Source organism: Pangasianodon hypophthalmus, chromosome 11 (assembly GCF_027358585.1).
Source record: "Pangasianodon hypophthalmus isolate fPanHyp1 chromosome 11, fPanHyp1.pri, whole genome shotgun sequence".
NCBI classification, from domain to species: Eukaryota; Metazoa; Chordata; class Actinopteri; order Siluriformes; family Pangasiidae; genus Pangasianodon; species Pangasianodon hypophthalmus.
The window spans coordinates 9,718,042-9,742,882 of record NC_069720.1 but is presented as its reverse complement, the minus strand read 5'-3'; the positions used below and the strand labels follow the sequence as shown (position 1 = coordinate 9,742,882).

The following is a 24,841-nucleotide window of genomic DNA, read 5'->3' as shown; positions in this document are numbered from 1 at the left end:
CTATACACATTTGGCTCTATCTGTACAAAAAGAAAACTTACGCAAGTGAAGTCTGCCAGTTCTCCAGCTGAGTGCTACCTGGGAGAACATGACAACCAGCAGTAACTCAGGAACCCCAATTAGTGGCATGAGGAGAAAAACACTGCTGCCATGGGAAAGCAGGCTAAACTAAAATTATTTTGAACCTATGCCTAATTCTTGTTGTCGATCCAAATCTATCACAGCATTACAGCAAACAGATCACCATAAACGGATTACAAATAAGCAGACATCTAATCAAAGTCAGCCTTCGTTCACCTGTCTTAGACTGGCACAGTCAGCGACAGCAAGTGCTTCTAATTCCACCACTCTTTAGAGCCAGGAATAGACCTGATGAGGTTTTAATGTAATTGCCAGCGTGAGCATGTGTGCGCTCTTTAGCAGTGATGAATCACGATGGGGAAGAATAGGAGGAGGTGCGAGCCTTCTGCACTCTCAAAATAGAGACACAGCAGGCAGAGTCGCAAGAAGTCACATGGAACTCTAGAAAAATTCAGAGGTCAGGAAGGAGACACATAATGCGAGGAGATGTTTTGAGATCTTACAGGATTCCACTCAAATGTCCATTCAAATTTATACAAAACGCTAATGGATGTGTTTCTATTAATATGATGATGTCATCAAAGCACTAAACTATACCTTTCAGGATAAAAGTCTTGCCATTAGGGTGTAAGGGTATGTCTTAGTCTTCTGGTACTGGTGAATGTAACATACTACCAAAACCCATCAATGTATATAACTGAGCCTGTATATTATTATATATACAAAGATATATTTATATTACTTGGAATAAAAATTTCCCTGTACCATACCTTTTCTGACAGAGTGTATCCCAAACACTATGGTTTGAAAGAAGGATTTGCAATAGTTCTCAGTCCAACAAATCAACACGTAACAGCTGTTGAAGAAATAAAGGTAGCTGTGCGGATGCATAGATACCACATCAGAAGGAACAGCTGCTAGAAAATTATAATTGCAAACTACTCATAGACAGCTAACACTGTCTATGCTAGCTAAGAGGTGAAATTACCTGTTAGCAAGACAGCACGCACGATTAACCAACACACTGACAGAAGGCACAGGGAAACTACACAAATATGACCTTCACTTGTTTAGGCCTTCGTCTTCAGCTGTTACCAATAACATATCTATCAAAGTGTTAGAACTTGTATGCTATGGCTGGAACTATAGTCATTGCTAATGTTATAGATAATTAAGCAACACCTTCAGATTCAAGAATTCAGCAGCAGTGTGGTATAAACTATCCAGAAGACTTCAGAATTGGATTGTATTTGTTCTAGCATTCTTGTACACTATCGTTTGGGACAGAGCATATCACTTATCCCAAAAGCATCACTCTTCTCTTTATCCATATGCCAGCTTCTCTACTACACACAAAAACCTTTGTGCAGGTTTCTCCTTCTTTTCTCCAATATCTTGGTGTTTCCATTTAGTTTTTGACATAGACTAATATATAATCTTTTCAGGCTGTCCTAAAAACTGATGGATGGAAAGTACACCAGAGTAATAAGATGGACTAAGACAAAAACAGGCCAAGACATGTAAACAGAGAACAAAGAAGAAAGATGGAAGAGTGTTCTTTAAAGGTCAGGCATCCTCCTTCAGGGTGTCTTCTATATTAGCCCTAAGATGCCAAGAAAGACTTGAGAGTACTTTTAGTAAAATGACTACCAGTTGGACACTGCATCCTTTGTCCTGCAGGTGGAAAAGAGGCAAATTAAGTAGCGAATCAGAGGGAGAGGCTGAAAGCATTCTTTCCAGTTGGCCTAAAAGCTTCTCCTCCTTTGCTGAAGGAATAGATCTTGCTCATCTATTCTCTCTAGGCAGTGTGCACTCCCTACGTCCTAACAATTCAAATCCCACAGAGACTATGGCCACTTCTAATCAGATTACACACTAATGATACAAATAAATTCTTTCCACTTTCCATCATCAGTGATCCCTTCCTGATCCTGTGTTAAGACTATTCATCTTTTTTTTTTATTTGGCAAAACGTGACATTCCTCACTTTCCCATTTCCCCTTGTGTTTTTCACACGAATTGAAATGCACCTCTGGAGGCGAAATAAGCAATTATTTCCCATGAAAGCCAAAGACGTGTCAGGTTTTGATGTGAAGAGCATCACTGAAGATCTGAGGCTGTGAATGTCAGGCACTGAATTGCTTGGAAATACATGTGCCTTTACATAAACAATAAGTGCAAGCAATGGCAGTGTTAGCAACCAAATTAATCCCACTGGAAAAAAAATGTGACAAAGAGCTATCTACCCTATTCTGCATGCATGAGCTCAAAGACACCCTTGATTGACTAGTGTCACTCTGAATGACAGGGGAGAAAGAGTAATGACATCCCTCCTACCCAGAGAGCATGGCCAATTTTTGCTTTCATGACTCCCAGCCGCAGATGGCTATTAAAGTTCAGCTCCAAGTTTTCCCACAGGGGAAAGTCTTCAGGATGTAGTAGTTTGTGGTTTCGTGGTAACATGATGAGCTGTATTCTAAAGAAAATTACTCAACACATTCTGACCAATCAGAATTGAGAATTTCACAGCACCTTAAATACACTGAACCTATGGGTTTAATTATGCTTTAAGGACTAACTGATCGACTGATACATTTGACTCTGTAGGTTGCTACTGGTTACAGTAACCAGTATTGTCCAGGAGTATGATCATAATGTAAAATTCATGTACTCACATGTCTTGAATTAAATGATCCTGAAGTGACCAAAAGTGACTAAAAGGCTGTGAGTTCAAATTCTAGGACTTGTACAGAGCCCAGGCTCTTAGAATAAAAGAATACTCAAAATTGAACAAGTGTAAATGTAACCGTACAAGTCATTTAGTCACAATCGCTGAACGGAAACAAATAACAGATGTTTATGAACTGAACTGAACTGATGATTATTACGGCATTTATGAACACGAGTCAGTCATAGCAGAAGGTACAGGTTCCTTAATGCGATCCATCTCCTGTTTCCAGCTCAGACTTGCACAATTACTTTCCTCTCAGTCTAGAGAAAAAGAAATTGAACCTGACGTGTGAGAAAAAGGAACAGATGCCAGAAACATTTCAGCACTGATGGCAAAGCAAATTGGCAGGTGGGCTTTGTCAGCAGCTCTGAGTCATCGTGCATCTACAGACTTAGTTATAAAAGACAAGAAGCATAGTTTGGGTTCTAAAAAACAACAAGGGTGTGAAAGGCAGGTAAAAGGAGAGGGGTGTTTTCAACCCAGGAGCCTTGAGGCCAGAGCAATTATCGGTGTTGTTTTACCAGTGCTGCTCCGTCATGACAGCTGATCTCGGGTTGATGACGGCAGTCGCGTGTTTGTTTTCTGTGGTTTTGAAAGCCAAAGAATTCTAATCTGCCCTGAGGACAGAATAAAACAAGAGAGAGACTAGCTCTTGGAAGCTCTTGGCAGTGTGGAAGAAATATGCAGTAACAGCCGTGAGATGGTAGGTAAGAGGCAATCAGAGATTGGCAGGCCTCAACAGCATTGGTAAGAGTCTGTATGTGTGCATTTCCATGTAAACTGTTGGCTCAAACCAAGAAGGAGAGCCTCCATCAGTAACTGGAACATCATGGGACATCATGCCTGTTCAAACCGAGGGGTACACAAACTCATTCTCCTTAAATGAACTCCGTAAGTCTCTTTCGGTGTACCAGTAATTCCAATAAGCAGACAAAGTAAAGCAAAAAAAAAAAAAGTACGCAAATTAATACTAGCTGTCTATTTTTAACTTAATGACCTGGTAAGGCTAATGTAATTAAAGGGAACAGAATGTAAAATCAACTTATTCATCAAACAGTGTTTTTGCATTCATGAAAATTAGCTTGTTAATCACCAAACTGAATAAATTGGCATTCTCGCTTTGCTAGCTGGCTACAGGCTATTTTGCTGGCAAAAAAAAAAGTTTATACGAGTCGTTATTTATGACTTTAAAGTGTTAGCTGACATCATGTAGCTTAGTTAGCAAAGGTCCTGCTACAGTATGGAACAGAATGGAAATGTGACAGGCCTGGGCCACCTAAGACACCCAAACTTTCTGAAACTCAAGGCACAACCCTGAAATCACCAACTTCATTTCCAGCATGAGCGTGTACTTATAATCCATAGAGCATTCATGCGTGTGGGTATTTCATCTCTATGAATCATAAATATTAAATTAATACTGATCTCCTAAATCTCAAAGCAAACTGTGTCTATTCTAATTCACTTCCTCTCATTAAGCCAGGATATAAACCTGGCTCGACTCAGTCGGTATATCTGTGTTTGGAATTCTCTCAGGCAGATTAAGATTTGATTCTTAACTTTGTCAGTAAAGTGTTTTATAAAAAATTCTACATCACTGAACAAAGCACTGTCCGCTGTCCTCATCCTGTTAGCTTTGTGTGTCATCGGCATTAAATTAGAGAGTAGCACTTTGTTTCACAGCCCTCTAAAATTCAGAGATTAACCACGTAAGTACCAGGTGAGTAGCACAGTAGGTTAACTACAAATGCATTGCAGGTGTTGGATAATAAATGAGAGTGTGGTATAAAAAAAAGAAAGAAAATCTGTGTAGTACTGGGTATTTTTTTGTGGTTGTGGTTAGTAAGATCTTAAATATCACTCTAATACTCAGGTATAAATGGGATAGCAGGGATAAGCCCCTACCTGTCTTTCAAAGATAAAAATACATCACTATAAGGTTTCGTTTTTTGCATCCACATCAGATTATTTGCTGGTAACAAATGTCTTAAAGTGGACTGCTTGGACTTTTGCACAACAAAGCTCAATAACACCAACAATGGCCATAAGAAAAATACACAGAGTGGGATGAAGAAGTAAGGCTTCGAGGGTCGATACGGTTGATTTCTTTTCTAGTCCAGACTGTAGAGTCACGTAGGCTATCAATGAGAGTCGTGTCAGGAGAGAAATGCCCCTACATTTGATCTTTATTTGGGCTGATAATTGTAGGATATGTAGCTAAACATATAAAGATGCTAAAAAATATAATATAAATATAAGGATGCTCACTAACCAAGTTAAAAAATGTATATACTCATTTGGGTCTGCATTAATAATTACTTTATTACATTATATTAGTTACCTTTAGCTGCCATAATTTGCCTACCTCTGTATGGTCACTTTTTAATGCTATAGTTTATAAAGTGCTTCACATCTACTTGAAAAGTTCACACACATTTTAGCGACACAAAAGACCTGTGCTGTGGTTCCTTCCTACTCTGCACTGTTTTGCTCTCTGTTTTCTTCAGAAAAATGCTTGAGATGCCTTACCTCACATGCTTGCAGTCCATTGTGTCTTTCAGCACAAAGCATTATGGGCTGACAGCTTTTTGGCAGCACCTGCTGTCTAACAAATCTCTAATGAACAGCATTAAATTGAGGATTTTCTTCCTGAGGTGTGCTTTAAGAGCCAGAAATAGGCCTCCGTGAGTGCACAGCTCACCATGGTAACTGAGAAAAACAACATTTCAGCAAAAAAATAAATAAATAAATAAATACACACTGCAATTAATTTTTATTTTGCTGACCTAGTTGTATTTAATAGGAATTTTGTATGAATTAAGATATAAATAAAGCTGTGAGCGCTCATCCCCGCCCCTCACTGAGTGGGCTATGTAATGAAGTAGGGAGTGGACTACAAAGTGAACCAGAAAGTGACACAATGAAACACACAGTAATAAATATCTAAATGTTCCATAATCGTTCAGATTTAAAATCAATTTAATATTACATAATTTGACATAATAATGATGAGAATTAGTTTCTCCTACATGCCAGGATGCTGAGACATTAGTTGGCATGTCAGTGGTTTATCTCATTGCTTGTGCAATTTAAAATGTCAAAGTTGAATTTTATCGAACAAGGTGTCAAATCTGAGCTGAAAAATAATGGCTTCACTAACACAAAGTGAATTTGCTGCTTATCAGCCCAAGTTATTTTGGATAAAATCATTCGCCAAATAAATACATGTAAATTGATGATCAGAAAAAATCCACATACTGTATGAGGTCCCGTGTTATGTTTGGCTCAGAACATGAAATGCTCAGCATACTTTAGAGATGATATTTGAAAGGGTTGGAGAAGACAAAATCACCATTGCAAGCTTCCACAGTTTCGCATTGGCCATTGCACACAAGTGCTCCAGTACTGCAGGTGGCACTATTACAATTTCATGACTTGAATTTATACAACTACAGGTATTACCTGTTGCAAAGTGCCGACATCAAAAACTCTGGTGAACTCCTGTCAGTGAATTCTATCAAAAAAATGATAGAATATGAGAAAGAGAAAAAACGGCTTAATTTGTTCCATATTTACAAATCAAAAAAAAGAAAAAAAGCTGCAGGTGATACAGTATGTGAAACCAGTCGAGGGTTGAGTATGTGAGTGTAGCATGCTATTGAAACCTGTGCAATGTTTGGAATGAATCAGCTCGGACATGCCTTGGTTGTGTAGCATATTCATAAGCTCATGATGAATCATCAGAATATTCATCAGCGTGAAGCCTCCGCATGATGTCTCTCTGCTTCGCAGTTATGTCATACGGATCGTGGAAGCCAGCTGAAGTCTCTGCATGAAGTATGCTGAGGACTTTTAGGTTAAAGTGCTCAACAGTAAGAGAGTAACTGTAAGTAACACTTCTGTATCACTGCTTGGCTGAGAACAGCTCATCGCCAACAACAGTGCTGTAGTCATAAGCTACAGACTCCACCAAGGAAGGTCTGTCTATTTAAGTGTCCAGTACGATTTGCCGTTGAAAATAGTCCACCACTCATGTAACATTTGGCCAGCGAAGGTCCTCTGGTGGGCCCTTTCCATTGGTGGACAAATTGTGATCTATACTATTTTTGTGTCAGTAACAGAAATAAAAAAAAACCATGAATGGCTATTTAATTGTTGGTTCAAAATCCAGGCAGGAAAATGGGGGCAAAAAGTCCAAAAAGACAGTTTTTCATTATTATGGTTAGAAATAGCATATATAACATTTACAAGCGACTTGTGATTCTTTTTACTTCTTTGTAAATCAAAACAAATTAAATCGTAAAGAACTAAAACAGAACAGAAAAGGGCCATTTTTCTGAACCCTGTGGCTGTAACTGATAAATATAAAAACTGATAAGTATAAGGCCAGCCAATACACCTACGACTCCTAGCTAGCTTTAGGTATGCGTCTGGAACCTTATTCCAAAATGATTATAGACATGGCGAGAAGAGGATTGTCCTCCACAAAAATATCTGAGATTATGTCACCGCAAATGTGCGGTGCAGTCGATTTTAGCCATATTAAGCTCAAAATCTCCTAATAGTCCTTGAGGAAAAGCCTTTTGCTTTGCCACAATCATGAGACATAATCTCTGGTACTGTTGTGGATTTACAGCCCTATCAGTGACAACCAAAGGCTTCAGAAAAAAACTTACTCTTTTTATGTTTTACTTCATTTCCAATTTCATTTTTGGATTCATAAAGAAGCAAAAGAAACATGACACTTTGAAATTTTCTGCTATTTCTGACAATAAAAAAACTGACTGACAAAAAACAGACTCAGTTTCCTTTCTCTTGCCAGGATTTTACAACAATAATCAAATCATTTCTGTTACTGGCACGACAGTACATAGTCTGTAGACACAATGTCGGTGTACCTAGGACCCCAATTAACATGATTACTCTTGTGTTTGTGATTAATTCATCTTCAGTAACTGCTTTATCCTGATCAGTGTTGCAATGAATCCAAAACTGCGAACTCTGGGCATGAGGCAGGAATACACTATGTATGGGATGCCAGTCCATCACAGGGCACCATGCACATACACACCCCTACACAATTCACACACTCCTTACACATCTATGGTAATGTATCATAGCCAGTCCAACTAGCGGCACGTTTTCTTTTTTTGGGAGGTGGGAGGAAACCCAGGACCCTGGCTCTGCGAGATGGCGACACTGCCCGCTGCACCACCTCGCACCACAGTGCCACCTTACTCTTAGTGGGTTGCAAATGTTTAAAGCACGAAATTCCCCTGTGCCATACATACATCGCCTGATCGATACATACTGAGGTACTTCTAGCTGTTTGTCTATCTGTCTTGTCACCTTGCTTTTTTATGACCTGTGAAAAGACTTATGCTTGTACTTTCGCACATTTTCTCCCCCCCGTCGAGAGTCATCGAGGACCCATTCCAAAGTGTATGAGTAAAAAGATTCCTCTGCACATAACAGCATCTATTTTCTGCACGATGAACACTATTTGGACCTGATAGTCTTTGGCACCTATCGACTGCCAGGGTGCTATAGTACACAATTCCTGTGAAAGTCAATCGGGGAGGGAAACAAACACATGTCCAAACGCCCTAAAAAACACAGGGGAAAATTTCACACAGTGGATCCAACACTTCAACCACAGAGTCTGACGAGCCCTAACTATTTATTCTTGTATGGTTTCTTCTTAAGTGTGATGTAATGCAATCCATAACTAAAAAATCTTCAGGGATGAATGGGGGAGATTCTACATGACATGTGTAATGTAACTCTGTCTGAGAGTGAGATGTTGCCAAAATCCGGGTCATGAAATTTCATATAATTACTGGCTTAATAGTTTTTGCCATTTGATCACGCTTCCCATCCATGAAAACATCCCAGTGGAATCCAAGAGAGCACGCTTGGCAAAACAGCTACTTAAACCACTTCCACTCACATTTATTCCACTGAAATCTTTAGAAGATGTTACATATTTCTGGCAAAGCAAAACAAACTTACACATTCTGTTCACTACTTAGCACCAGATGTCCCTCTGATGCAGGCCATCAGTAGATTTTAATGCATTGCAACTCTTCACGTGACATGCACGTCAAATCTATATCTCATCTCTCAGTATTGAGTGGTGGAAATCAACGCATTATCTTTCCTTGCTTCAGATTTACAAACACCACTTCAGTTCAGTTCAGTTCAATTGCGGCTTGTTATTCTTAGCTTAATATGACCTTTTTCATGTTTATCTTTACAGAAATGCAGAGGTGGAGAAACAAATTGCACTAAACTAAAGAACACAGAAGTTATTCAGAAAACACAAAAACATTATGAAAAGGTAGGTACATACTGAGCATCAAACCCTTGTCACTAATTAGACATGGCATATCTCTAACTTCAAATGAAATTTACTTGACATCTTCATGGGGACAGGACTGTCTGTATGCTTTGAAAAAATACAAGAATACTGTTAAGCTGTGACACCACTGCAGACTTTCGCAGTGCCTATGGCACAGATTCTCAGACATTAGTTTTTCTGATTTGGCATTGATTTGCTGTTTTTGATTTGCACATAAGCTTTACCAAATTGTTCCTCAGGGAATCCAAGGCAATCCACTTTACTGCTCCCAACATACCTAATCCAAGCTATCGAGAACACTAGCTGTGTCTTAACTCGCAAATTATGATCAAGTACATAAAGGTATATACTATGTAGTAGGGGTGTAATGCAATGCCACTATCTGTATCTGTTTAGTGCTCTAAATATTCATACCTGTTTTAAGTACCTTTTTTTAAAAAAAAAAAAAAAACAAGTATGAGCTCTACCACTATGTCACCGAAAACACTGGAAGCACTGAAAAAAAAGCCAGAGGTTTCTATTCCAGTCATGCCTGCATGAAAGTAAAATCTCCCACTTGTGACTCTTTTTGCTGCCTCCTGTGGGATCTTGCTCCCAATGCACACCTCTCTCTTTCTGTCAAACTTTCAAAAAAAAAAAAAAAAAGTAGTGTGTCTCCTATTCATATCTGTACCTGTTCATTCTGAATAATGTGTCCATATTCTGTTACATAACCTCTATGTAGTGACTGATGAAATTTAGAATATAAGTAAATACTACATTCATTTTAAAAAAAAGGAATACAATGTTAGATGTTATCTGATAAGTAAGGAATAAAATACGACCGGGGATACATAATCCATAAGTCCCTGTGAATTAGCTGTTACTAGAGAAGTGATAATGTATTAGAAAGATTGTATTAATATAAACCCGTGACTTGCCTTGCTGTTGGCACTACTATCAGAGCTGCTGTTAGAGAAACTCAGTCAACACCTGTGCACTGTAGTATAAATAAAAACCGCAAATAATAGCAATAATAATAATTATTATAAATAATAATAGCAAATAATAGTGCTGGATTGAATTCAGTGATGCCTGATGTTAGCTAGCTCTTTTTTAAAAGCTCTTTTTTATTGTACTAGATTTGTTCATATTTCTCAGTATCAATACACTAGACAGTTATGTATACTTAAAATCGTCTCGAATAGTACATAAGCATGCAAATTTAGACACTGTTTAACTGATTAACTGTCTGTAGGCCCCTGAGTACCAGGTTGGAAAACACCTAAATAACTGAGCTGTGGAAAGTGGGCCATGTGCTTGAGTGAAAAGAGTGTCAAAGAATCTAAATTAATCTGCCCCTAAATATAAGGTTGCCTGAGGAAAATGGTGCTTCTGTTAAACTCTAACTTTATTTAATAGAACAGATAATTATGTAGTAGTTGTAGTGAGTCAGCGAGACTGGGAGAAGTTCATCAGATTGGCGGGAAAACCATTTTAAACCACAATTTCAGACACACTGAGTCACAACTAGCTGTTAGAGCTATTTGTCAAGGCTTTAAAAAACACACACTGACCTTCTACTTTGACCTGGTGTGCAGTACAGGTGGCACAGGGCAGGACGCTAAACTCTTCAGCCTGGTACATGGAATAATCCGTGCTGGACACCACTAAACGATCCCCAGGCTGCCATCCGAGCGCTGCGTCCGCCAGGAACAGCACACTGCAGTTCGAGAGGGTGTCTATGGAGATGGAGGCCTGTGGACGCACTATAAACACACACACATGCACACACACAGAGTTTCTTATTTCTTAGTCAATCTATGACTAATATTATAAATGGGAAATGGCTAGACTCTATTATAATGTGCTGTATTATAAGATCTAAGACACTGCACTCCACTGAGAAGATGTGGAAACATGCACAAAACAACCATTGTTTCATGATCCTTTTTTTACAAACACACACTATATGACCATCACCTTTCCATTCCAAAACCATGGCCACTCGTATAGATTTGGTCTCTACATTGCTGCTAAGACAGCCTCCACTCTTCTGGCAAGGTTTTCCACTAGATTTGGAATGTGGCTGTGGGGATTTGTGGCCATTCAGCCACAATAGAATTAGTGAGCTCATGCACTGATATCAGACATGGAGGCCTGGCATGCAATCAGTGCTCCAGTTCATGGCAAAGGTGTTCAGAGGGGTTGAGGTCAGGGCTCTGTGGAGGCCATTTGAGTTCTTCTACACCAACCTTAGCAAACCATGTGTTCATGGACCTCACTTTGTGCACAGGGACATTGTCATGCGGACCAGATTTGTGCCCATTAGCTCTAATGAAGAGAAATTGTAATACTACAGAATACAAACGCATCCTGTACAATTATCTGCTTCCAAATTTATGGCAGTTTGGGGAAGGCCAATGTGGGTGTGATGGTCAGGTGTCCTCATACTTTTGGCCATATAGTGTATATTGAAATGCTCTAATGTGCAAAGTTCATACCTTTTAAGAATAAAGGATCATTAGATTTATTTATACCACCATGCTGTAGAATTCTCAACACTGATTGGTCAGAAGGCCAGAAGGTGTTGATGAATTTTTTTTAACCTTGACAGCTGCAAGGTTTATATTAATGCACTCATCCTTAATACATTATTGTTTCCATTGTAACAACTTACACAGGGACTTGTATGGTGTACGCTCTACATCAGAGGTGTTCAATCTTATCCACAAACCTGATTTCACTTGTTTAATCAGTCCACTTTAGTCTCCCATCAACTATCAAGTGTACCTCCAATTTGGCCGTAATGAAAACCTGCAGCCACAGTGGCCCTGTGCGGATAAGATTGAAGACTCCTGCTCTACAAAAATGGATTTAAAAAAAATGTAAGTAATTCTTGATACGGTGAAGTTTACAGTGTGGCTGCAGACATTTGTTTAGCATTTTTGGAAGGAGTCTTCAGTTTCAGAACTTAGTCAGAGGGGGAGCTGTAAGATTTTTCTGTTTTGTTTTATTAACTTCAAGAAAGAAAAAAGAGGCTGGTGTCGGAATGACTGGGTTTATGGCTTTTATAACGTAAGTGATAACATGAACTATATACAATACTGTATATCCCTGTTCGTTTTATCACTGTTTACACTGTTGACAACGTTTGCACTGCACTGCCACTTTAATTCCACTCGAGTCAGCTGCTTATATCTCCAATGTTTACACCCCACTGCACTACCACATCGCACTCTTTCACTGTATTCTTTTTTATACATATATTATATATTTGTTCTTATTTTGGTTAAATTACTCTAGTATACTTCTAACTCTCTGTGCTGCTGTAATAGGTGAATTTCCCTCTGGGATAAATAAAGTGATCGATCAATCAATCTATCGATCGATCTATCCAGTCCACAGTATTAAATGGAACTATAAAGGAATAAAATATATTACAGCAACTTGGCAATGACAAGTCATACAAGAGGAATAGAATGCTTTGGGACATGCTGTTATAGGTAAATAATTAACTTCAGGGTGGTGATTTTCCACCAGTGTTGTGTCTAACATACATCTAACATACTTAAAGGTGGATTAGTCAATATTTTTATTGCCCTATACTCATACGAAGTATTGCAGAAGTATCTGAGGCAACTGATGATACATAATTGTTGAAACAATGAAATCAAAGCAAGTGTACTATACGTCTGGGGAAAAAATGTAGTTATGTTATAGATGCCCCCTCATCTTTAGTGCTTAGAAATACAAACATGGTGGAACACAGAGCTGAACAGACAGGGTCACTAGCTACTCTTTGGCAGAGAGAAAACACAATCTGTTGCAAAAATGCATAAAAAAACAAAAGTATATCTGGGAGCTGTTTTTCAGAGATGTAGAAACCTGCTGTCCACAAATGAGAGGAATTTAGGCACCAAATTAGCTCCATTTCTAATAGACAAATAAAGCACATTAAGTTGATGTAAATATCAGCTATAAATCTCTATACTTTCCCATCTCTCTCTTTCCTTATCCACCACCTCCCAGTCTCCTACCTACTATTCTACAGCTCCTACCCAAGAGTCTTTAGCTGGTGGCATGGTTACCTAGCACAAAGTAAACGCTATCTAGTACTTCAGCCCAAGTTCTCAGATTTCACTTCTTACGGTTTCACAGTAGCTGTTTACGTCATTTACCTGAGGACGTGGTCTGTACTCACAAACAGAATGTTAGATGCTTAACTGTGCAAATAGTGCATATAAACTTCACCAGCCACCATAGCGATGCTTTGTGTACATGGATGCATACGCACCAACACTGGTGATTGACTTTCAATGACATTTGAAAATCCAGACAGGAAATGAATGGCAGAGGAACTAATGTTGCTCTGTGGGGGGAAATCATAAAGCTTAATCACAAAGATTAAGTGAAGTAAGACTACGGCACGGTTTCTGGGCTCGAAGTGGCAGGGAGACGTATTGTAGACTCGCTCAGACCCAGCTTCTCAAGGAAAGTTCCTTTCTGTAATTACTGCCCTTTCCTCTCACTGCCAGCACTCATTATTTGGGGTCCTTGTGTGACTGATTCGATTTGTCTCTATCCTGCTGGCTGGTCCTTTCTCCTAAGACCTCACACGCTATTGTTCGCTCATTGTGTGGTCAATTAGCCACATTCATTCATGGCGAATGGACAGATTTGACCCTGCAGAGCCATTCAGTGACTAAAGACCGTTTCTTAATCATCGGCAGCATGATCTGTTTTAATGGAAAAGTCTTTATGAGGAGCAATTCAGGCTCAGCTACAATGACGCTCTATAGGAGATGAAGGTAAAACTCCAAGATACTGCACTTCACTGTAATGAAAATATGAGAAATTTGATGCAAGTGGTTTTCACCAATCATGAAAGTACTGGCTTTAAAACAATAATACTTAGCACATCCAGTGCTGTTGGTCAACACAAATTCATGCTACACAGCTAGCTACCTAAAGTTACGACAGAAGAATATTTTGTTGAACGACAAGCCAACAAGACATGTCTTTATTTTCACTTCTTTGTCTCAAAGACCCAGCAGAATAGCAATATTTGCTAAGGTAGCCAGCTACCTTACCAAGGCACTGCACTAACGTTAGCCAGCTAATTAGTTCATTAAGCTAGCATTAATTTGATCTCTCCAGCAGTTGTTAAGTAACTAACCAAATTTGACAGCAAGCTAGATGTTAAGCAAACTGTTCCTGTGATGATCACGCTTGCAATTAGCTGATCAGACTAGCATAAGCTCTACCCTTGTTGCACAAGGAATGCATTTCACTCAGCTAAATAAATACGTAAAGAAATAAACAACCCAAGTCTCATCCTGTTGAAAGCCAGAACAACATGCAGACAGTGCTTACATCAATTATTTGACAATTGTATTACCCATTTTGTACAATTGTATTACCCAAATTGCAGGTTTTACTGCAATTTAATTAAAGGATTTAAAAGCTCACAGTAATCAGTCGACTCCTCTGCCATCAATATGTTGTTGCAATGAGTTACACTGTATGAATTATCTTCTAATTCATTGTTGTTGATAAAAGGAGGAAAATATGAAAGGATGATGTGATGTGGCCTGATGCAAAGCAACACAAACTTGATTACTTTCCAATAGCAGCATGTGAGAAAGTGTTTTATTCCTCTTCTACCACAGCAATTTGTGAACACTAACAACGCTGTTGTTCCTCTTTCGGCTGCTACCGTTAGGGGTCACCACAGCGGATCATTGGTCTGCATGTTTGATTTGGCACAGTTCTTACACCGGATGCCCTTCCTGACGCAACCGTCCCAATTTTATCCAGGCTTGGGACCGGCACTGAGCGCGCACTCTTGCACGCAACTCCAGTGACTAGGGTCGGTTCCCTGGCTGGGAATCAAACCCGGGCCGCAGCGGTGAGAGCTGTGTGTAATGTTGTGTCTGCAAGATAAGTTAATTCCTGTTATCACTTACATTACAGCAGCTTTAAATCCTCGTTCCCTCACCAGCCTCTGTTTTTTCTCTCTTGAAGTTAACAAGACAAAAAAATGCAGCTTGTCATGTTTCACTTGTCAGAAAACCTAAAGTTATAGATGTACCTCTTACAAAGCACTGACACTAGAGACCAAACTTGCTAAATAAATCTCCTCACTGAAAGCTTCACAATATCACACTGTGTAAATTTTTTTTATCCATTTATGTGGAGCGTGTGCCATACAAGTCCCTGAGCATGTTGTTACTACAGAATCAATAATGTTAGAACGAGTGCATGAACAGAAACATGTGAGTTGTCTCGCAGCCAGAACTACTGAGGATTTTCACTGATCTAGGTGCTTGTGTTCTTCAGCATTGGAACTGAACTTCGCTAGCAAAAGACGACCTCCAGCTGGTACACGAGAACATGGGAACAAATAAAAGCACATGCTGAGGGGAATTTCAGTTGCATAAAAAAGCACTCCTGGGGGAATTTCAGTTAGGCTCAGCATGTGCTGTCAATTTGACGAAGATGCAGAAATAAATTTATTTGAGTGAATAAATCAAATAAATGAGGAACATGAACTTGAACATATGTGGCATGTTTCGGGATTTCAGATCTACTTTGTCCTGACTCTAAACGTGATGAACAACACCTTGCAGAAGTCAGAACTGACCAGACGAGACCTTGGAGTCTGGACTGACCTTGGATTTGGAACCATTTTGGGAATGTGTAAATCAGCTGGGAGTGTGAGTGAACTTAACTCCACTGTCTTCTTTGTGCTTTCGTAACCTCTAATTCCACTTTTATTTGACTGAATGTCTACAGCTTAACAAACCAATAAAGCCTTAACTCGAAACTGAAGTTTTAAGGTTATCCCAGGGTTCAGTGTACCTCTTAGGTTTGTTCCTCTGTTCTACGTACAACCCTGTAATAGAGGTGTTCCCTTCGATAAAGGTTTCAAACAAAACACCTTTAGTAATCTAGAACCATCACCTACGGTGTAGCCACACCTCATTTTTGTTATGCGGTCAAATGTCATGTGTTCGTGATCAGATCTCTGAAAAGGTATAAACAGGCCCAGAGGGTTCAACACATTGCGCACGCACCGAGTTTTCCGCAGAGGAAGCGGATGCGGTAGTTGCGGCAGATCCCTCCCTGCTGGTCTTTATTGAGACACACAAGGCCATAGTTCTTGTCAAATTTGGAGAACACGTCACCAGTCATGTTTGCAGGGACACCATCGACAGTTTCAGCCTGAGGAAAGAAGAACCCAAAGACGTAAATAGCTGCTATTAACTATTTCAAATGACAACTTGCCTTTTAACACTTTGGAAGCAGTAATATTGATAATATTGTACAAATATAAATTTTTTTGACTTCAGCAAATGGTTTTTAAGAGGTCTTAGAAGAAATGTTGCAAAAAAAAAAAAAAGATACAGTGGAAATTGACAGTTGCACATAATTTAGTGTCATGTGACAAGACTTTTATCACAAACCTCAAAGCAACAAAACAAGACAGTGGGAAAAGTATAAGATGGCAGCAGGCTGGACAAAAGGACAAGAACCTTTTTATGGAAAAACAGAGCATAATAAAAGGGCAGTTTCTTGTAAGATGATGTGATTGCTCAATTTCTGCACTTCTTCTTTAGATATTGAATGTCGTGATTGCTTGAGACATTAGAGTGCTAAGAAACTTGCTTATATTAATAAGATGTCTATCAATTCTGTTTGTTTTGGATTTTTTTTTTTACTCAGGTGATGGAAAAATTCAGGGAGGCAATAAAATGTATTAAATTTTTGCTGGAAATGTGTCAAATACACAGGTTTTATTTTGATAAAGCAAAAATTGTTTTTTTTTTCTTCCAGTGTGTTTATTGCAAAAGGTTAGATCACAAACTTATTTGATTTTATCGCTTGCATTATGCATAGAAAGTCAGTGGAAACAGCTACTGTTAGGCACTGTCATATCAAAAACATTGAAATTCATAGACAGAGCTGTGGTGAATCAAGGAGATTGTAATGCTGGCAAAATTGTAGTTTCAAGAGGTTTGTGTGTGCGCGTCTGTGTGTGTGTGTGTGTTTGTCTACCTCAATATCCAGGGGGTTGCTGCACAGACGTTCTGGGAAAGCCTTATGAAGGTCGGAAAGCTTCTCCCAATCTCCTGAGCCTCTCTCATCATCACGATCAAACCACTCCGTCCACTCAGCCTCTGCAAACCAAACACACACCCACACTCAGATAGACTAAAAGCCAATACCTAGACACGGTTAAGCCCCTGGACTGGCTGAAAGGACAAGCTCGGTATAGATATTAGTCTCATCTACATCTGCTTTGCCACTCTTGCCTGTCAAACAGCATTTGTGTGCAGATAATTAAATCATTCGTGTGTGTATTACAGCTTATGTGCATGTGGCAAGTGGGAATTCTGGCTGCTTTAGCAAGCTCAAGCGCTCAAATCAAACATGGACACAAGCAGCTGCTCAATCAGAAGACGAGCTCCTTTACTCCTCTCAGATCAAGGCAATAGTCTCTTTTTCATGGTGAGAGACACACTTGATTACGGTTATAGGTTTTTGGCAGAAAAGAACAACACAACACTCCAGAGCATACAATCAGTTCTTCAAAAGTTTGATGGCAAGAACAAACTTTTTTTTGTAATCTGTCTGCTCCACTTCTTTTCAATGCAATGAGAAGTTTCAGAGCACATTTCGACACACTTGTGGTTTTGTTTGAGGCTAAATCCCTGTCTGAAGCATTCCTACATGGATGCGAGCCTGAAACTGTAAATTCTGTCAGTCCGCCAATCAGACCAGAGACGGTAAATAATGTAAAATGTAAAAATCTATAATGGTCTTTGACTCTCCCCTTTCTGACCTAATGGCTGCATCTCTTAAATTGTGTCTCCACATTTCCTTTCCTTGCTTCCCTTCCTCGATTCTTATTTCCTTCTTCTAAGGAAATGGAGAATGGATGCAAGAGAAGGAAACAAGGAATTTAGAAATCAAGAATGAATGTATTTACCAAATGAGACGTTCTTGCTCACTGAAGCATCGCTATAAAGTGCATTTAGGGAATTCACTTACTGATGATGTTTCCCAGCTGTATTAACTGTATAACGAATATGCCTACACTGAACAGTGATTACACACTTAATTATCCTTAATTACAACATTATTGCACATGTACATCACACACTTAAATACTGATGTTTTAGCCTAAACAAGATTCTACTCATCACCTGACTTCTCCTTTTTAAAGCAATGCATATAAATTGACTTTAATACAAGGTTTTTATTTGTACCCATGATTTATTTAATAAAGATGATTAGTTTTGTATCACGTGACAGCTACCAACCAGGGAGGGTGAAGACTAACATGTGCTTCTTCCAAAACACATGAAGCAAGCCAACCGCATCTTTTCAAACTCATCGTGATAACCAGCTGTTTCAATGTGCCTCTTTACTTTGTTTTTTTTTTTTGACGTAACTGTAACAGATTACCATTTTTTTGTATCCTGGTAACGTAACACTGTTACATGTATTCCGTAACTCCCCAAGCCTGGTAGCAGACTGTCATCTGCTGTTGATTCATCTAATTGTTTTTTTATAATGCAGATTACAAAACTACCTTGCAATACCTTTTTTATCCCCCATTGGAAAGTGTGAATTGTTTTGAGTTTCTTGGAACATTTTAAGACGTCAAACATACTTTCCCTGGTAATACAGACAGCAACAAAGACCAGACAGTGTTTGTTTTCAATTAGGAACCATAAAGATTTTGGAAGGCATCCTTGTGTTTAATGCTGCAGCTTGGTCTTGAAACTTAAAAGTCAAGAAGAAAGGCAACTTTGTTCTGCAGATTTGTTAAAATGGCTGGTAAAAAGCAAGGAGCAAAAACAGCTTGATTTGCTGTGCAGGTGAAGATCCAGGCTGTCGTGCAAGAGCCCTGCTGCCTAATTTACTTTTCATTTAAGCGAATTCCTTCAGGGTGCCTATAATTATGAAACAGGCCCGTTGTGCCATTAAACTCCTGAAAATGACAAAATAAGCAATATGCTCAAAATTTTTCATCTAATTATTTATATGGCTTTCTGAGGTGAGATCAAGAACTAAAACAGTAAGAATGGTTAATCTCCCTTTCCTTCAATTTTATATATATATATATATATATATATATATATATATATATATATATATATATATATATATATATCTCGAACCCTTCAATTATACATAATTATATATTCCTGTACAGCAGGGTTCAAGTCAAATTTATAGCTGTGCTGTTACACAAAATTCTTTGCTTACTAAAGTCTGGATAAGCAACTAACATGACTAAATAGCAGCATGCTTTTAGTGATAAACCATTAATATTTAGTTTATAGCTATAAATAAGACAGTTATTTATGAAGTGGTTATATTTTATTTTATAGCGGCACGTCAGAATTCCACTTTTGAATAACACCATAGACATCTGTTTTGAATCTGAAGCGAGGAGAATAAATTCATACTTCATCCATACATCTTTAACCATTCTGTTTTCATTGTTAACTTTGTAAAACATGTAGCCATGTTCGCTAATCAGACCAGAGAAGGTAAAATATATGAAAAATCTATGAAAATTTGTGAAAACTCCAATTTGTCTTTTCTCTGTAGCGTTGCCATAAGCTAAATAATATATATTTAATAATACATATGTAAGTGCATGTGATAGACACTGAACTATTACTTTTTTTTTCTTTCCCCTTTTATGCCTTTATCAGCTCTGTTACACTATTTTTCAAGTACTCGTGCAGTCCACTGAAATATTTTGCTGGGTCCATATGCAGACCGTGGGCCTCGAGTTTGATGATTCCTGTTGTACATTATTTTCTCTAGTGTATAAATATTTGAATCAAAATAACCCTGCTTTTAAATTATTCACATGAATAATTTAATTACCATAATTTGATGTCATACCCTATAATTGGGTATAATTGTCTGTTTTGTCCTATAGTTGAAAACGCAAATCCTAATGATGCAAGGCGTCCATGGCAAGGAGTCAAAGAGATCCTAATTGGACCTGCTCCCTGGGTGGAACGGACAGCCTTTTTCACTCAACTGTCAGAACAATGTAAGCCAATGATAGGCCTCTATTAGTTATTGAATGCCAAATAGGGCAGTTAACACTCTTCCAAGTGTGTTCAGCTGCTCTATAAAGTTACATGAGTGGCAGTTTGAAAGGATGGGGAGGGCAAGCTTCACATTATCTCAGAGGAAGCCCTTTGGCCCTCCTGATACCAGATTCGTAGCTGTCGTGCAACAAGAGAGCCTAAAGCTATAAAAAAAAAAGGGGAGGACATTGGGAGAAAATGTGTTCTAATCCAATAATGATTCACCCCGTTATCAAACTTCAAGGAATCGTGTCCTAAGCTGTGAAGTTAAGGAGCTGAAAAGAAAGTGAGACTCTAATTAAAAAGCAAGGGTATAGGATAGAGGTGATAAAATGCTTAAAGGGAATAGAGTGGATTATTCTCACCCTGCACCCACTGACTGACAGTGGTGACGACGAAGTGTTCACCATAACCCGAGTGGAAAGAACGAGAGCTCCTAGCCTCTGATGATGCTTTGGTTCCTGTATTTCAGAACCACACACACATACACACAGACACACACACCAGAGGCAATGTCAGCATTAGCAAACTTACCTAAGCAAATGTCACCAGAATTTGTTTTCTACTGAGTGAATTCACGAACAGCTTCACCTTGATAAATGGCGTGATCCTCCACCACTGACGACGTATCCCCTTTCACTGTAATAAAACTCCACGGGTGCCTGCAGACACAGTGACCGATAAGGAAAAGTGGAGACGAGAGAAAATAGAAGATGAGCAAAAACTGATACAGAACATTAAGGTATTGAGGTCAAAGAACACGAACATAGTGAGACAGAAAGAGAGACAGACATGGAAAGAATTATAGTCACAAAGTTGTACATAACTTAGATAGAGACAAGTAGATAGAGGGTTACACACAAAGATGTGCTTAGACTGTAGGATTTAAGCACAGACAATTAAAAAAAAAAAATCATGGATATACCATGTGAGAACTGGACAGTGTGAAAGGGTAAATGATGATAAATGTGTTCCAGCAAACTGTCAGGATAAACTTCTGACATGTTCAAACATTGTGTAGTGTGAGCAGTGTCACAATCTGATCTAAAAATCTGAAGATCAACTTGTGGAGTGTGAGACAGAGTGTTATATACTGTATATATTGTATGCAAACATAATATAAGTAAGGAATAGGAAAATCTTTATAGGAACCGCAAAGCCGAGTTACTGTTTCCATTCTGAAGTGGATTACTTTCCAATAACACCATTTCCTGAAGTGTTTTATTCCACTTATATCAGCAGTTTGCCAAAGCTAACAATTTTGTATCTATTAAGGAATAACATATCACACTTTTTATCCATTTACAGTTATGTTTAATGTCGTGGAACATCTATGAAACATGTTCCTACCTGTTAGCATTTACATCTTTATGCTATTTGTAAGTTAATAGGCAGTTTGTCATATTACCAAGAAACTGCAAAAGTTTCTTAAAGTTAAAGTAACTTAAAGTTACAGCTTTAGTTCTGAGTGTTACAAATTGCTAGCACTGGAGACTCCTTCCGAAAATACTAATGAAACATTAGCATTGTGCTTTGTCATCAAAAAAACCTCACCATATCAACAATTACATTCGTTTTTAAACCCTTTTTTTTTGCAGCATCCTCCATACAAATCCCTGTGTAAGCTGTTACTATAGAAATTGTCAGATCCATGCTGTTAAAAAACAGAAAATTAATCAACACACTCTGACGAATCAGATTAGAGAATTCAACAGTTCTGTAGTATAAAGAAATGTATTAAATAGTAGAAGTGAGTGATACGTGTCTCTCATAAACAAGCGCTTGAATGATAGTGACATAAAGTGTGATGGCTGTCTCAAGGATCCCTGGACAGGAAGGGTAATTATAATGGGAAATGTTTCCATCTTCCCCTCTGAGGGACAGAGAGGTAGAAAAAGAGAAAGTGCCGGACTTAGACGAGATAGATGCACACTGCAATTTTGCTGACTGACAGGCGTCTCTGGTTCAACAAGAGCAGATCATGTAAGTGAAAGCTAATCAGCCAATTGCAAACCTGACCACGCGACATCACATCACCCCAAGCCCTTATTTTCACCGATTTTTTTTTCCCATAAAATAGTTGTCTACTGGCTTGCTAATGAACTTCTCAAATTCTCCCCCATCTCTATTCCTTCCATCCATTCTTTGAAGAAAGTCATCAGGGCACCAGGAGAATATGGAAATTGGTTTCTTGGAGTTGTATTGCAGTAAGAGTAAGAGCAATATTTCTTTGGCCATGGCAGGATTATTGCATATGCATTGCATGAAATGGTCTCTGGCACACTGCCAATCTTTAAGATGTCTTGGTGATGGTGTGTGTCCAAGTGTGTGGCTTAAAAAAGATAGAAGCCCCAATCCATTATTTCTTATTCCCTTCTCCTTGACTTCTCTCTAGGTGTAAATATTTAACTGTAGGTGGAAATATTTGGAAGAACTTTATGCACTAGTCAGAGCAGCAAGTGAGTTTTTTTCCTGGGAGACTGTTTCAGGGGTGATCTTTGGTTTAGTTCCTGAGACATGCTTATATTACTGATTCAACACCTGTGAGACTGCATTCATATAAATAGCTGCTCATGTGCACTTGGATAACAAGAGAATGCTGATTCATCCAGGAATATACGTCTACTTTTGAGAAGATATGATACTGATACTGACCTATGATCTGATGTAACAAGGATACATTTAAAGCATCCAACAATTCAGGATGATGTGATGTATTATTATGCAAACAGTTTGGAAAAAAAGTGTTTCAAGGAGTAGGAGGCCACGCCTCCTTGTCTGGGACTGACAGGCTCAGGGCCACACCTCCTCCACTACCTCTTCACTACTTCGTTACTGGATGAGAGAATAAGAATGAGACAGAAACTCGCAGTGCATTTCAACAGGTCTAAATTAGGTCTTGTGATTCCTCCGAGGTGCAGAGAAGGCCCTAGATTGGAGAGAAAACCATCTGCTCCCGTTTATTAAATCTGTGCTCGGACTCGGCCTGGGATTCACACAGTGACTCTGTGCTGCGTAGAATTTATTGAGGACTGAGAGGCAGCTGCTCTGAGACTTGGACGTGGACTGTCTTGCCTGAGCCTAATCATGGCATTTGTAATTAGAAGAGAAAACGAGGAGTTTGCAGATCGCAGACAGATACAGGCAATGTGCTGCCTGATAGAGGAGCAACCAATTAAGAGCTTTGGGTCCGGCCAAATGCTAACATTGTCCATTTTTACTAAAGTGTTGACATCTAAATTCCTCAGAGAAACTAAATACTAAACTAGCAAGGACGACTAAAGCATTTTTAGCCTTGCTTGCTTCTAAAGGAAGACAGTGTGTTAATTAACCATCTGTGATCATTTTTCACTGACAAATGACACATTCAAAGTGTCTTTTGACAAAAAAATGGTAAAAAAAAAAAATGTGCTACTGAGCTTGATATTTCCAACCAGTGAATAAAAACACAGATACGAATGCGTCACATGAGAACAGCACTCAAAACTGTAAAGTCAAAAGTGTCACAGAGCAAGTGAGACATATCCAGTTTAAAATGGGCCTAATCTGCAAAAATCTATGTCCGAGACTTTTAGCAATAGTTGTACTGAATATTATTGGAAATGCTTTATCTCTCTTCTGTCCCACAAGCTTCATATCTGACGAGCCACTCCTGCCTGCATGAGAATAAAAACAACTGCTGTTCTCTCAAAATATTGCCAGACTGGATGATATGAGGATATAATAATATTAATATTATTATATTGTGTAACAACATGCTTTTCTGAGAGATCCTGGATATTGCGATATTCTTTTATTTATTTTTTTTTTATTATAATTATAAACAAACTGAATGGAAGCAGCTGATTTGATATTAAAATTTTGTTATTTCTTTATATAAATATTATATTATATATAGTGACCCTATATATGGTGATGCATACCGTATATCATAGAAATGTCTTTAAGCATTGTGATATGATATTTTCCTCCAGCCCTACCCAGAATACTCAAATAGTGATTTCTGTATTCAATTCCTGGTGCCTCAAATGGTCAAAAAAAAAGTCTCAGTGAGCACTGACTGATTAAACACATCCAATACTGAGCCAGCCTGAGCTCACAGATGGTACAACTATCTAAGGGTTTGGTCTGTTGTTGAGAGGTCAGACGTGTTTATCCCCCATGACATGTTAACTATCTGTGGCCAGGAGCCAGGTTTGCCAACATTATGTCAGATCAGTATTGGAAAGAATGTAGGTTTGAGGATGGATAGTATGCTGGGAGCCATTAGTTCTATATGCCTCACTATAATGATGATAATCACCACTATCACCACAACAAGAGAGAGAGAGAGAGAGACTTCATTTTTACATTTTAAACAAAACACACCAAAGCTTGCAAATTTCAGCACAGCCAGAAATTTTGACTGTTCTCACAACATTTTAGTTTTTACAAAGTCAGACATTAAGGAATCTGTTTTGTGCATGCTATCAGTGGCACGCCAGTACTTTGATAGCTGCTGCTACTATGTGGCATGCTATGCTAATTAACATAGGACATAGGCACAGCCAGTGGGCAAAAGCA

The 24,841-nt window shown here is 38.7% G+C and overlaps 1 protein-coding gene across 1 annotated transcript in view; it reads right to left on the bottom strand.

Moving 5' to 3' along the window:
- Nucleotides 1-24,841, bottom strand: part of cemip (cell migration inducing hyaluronidase 1) — a 128,476-nt gene that overhangs the window by 39,786 nt on the left and 63,849 nt on the right. The window contains exons 7-11 of the mRNA XM_026930312.3: nt 20,870-20,940; nt 20,644-20,739; nt 17,214-17,335; nt 16,232-16,379; nt 10,730-10,921 (exon numbers count right to left, since the gene is read on the bottom strand). Of these exons, the coding sequence (XP_026786113.3) occupies nt 10,730-10,921; nt 16,232-16,379; nt 17,214-17,335; nt 20,644-20,739; nt 20,870-20,940 (629 nt within the window). The remainder of the gene's footprint in view (nt 1-10,729; nt 10,922-16,231; nt 16,380-17,213; nt 17,336-20,643; nt 20,740-20,869; nt 20,941-24,841) is intronic.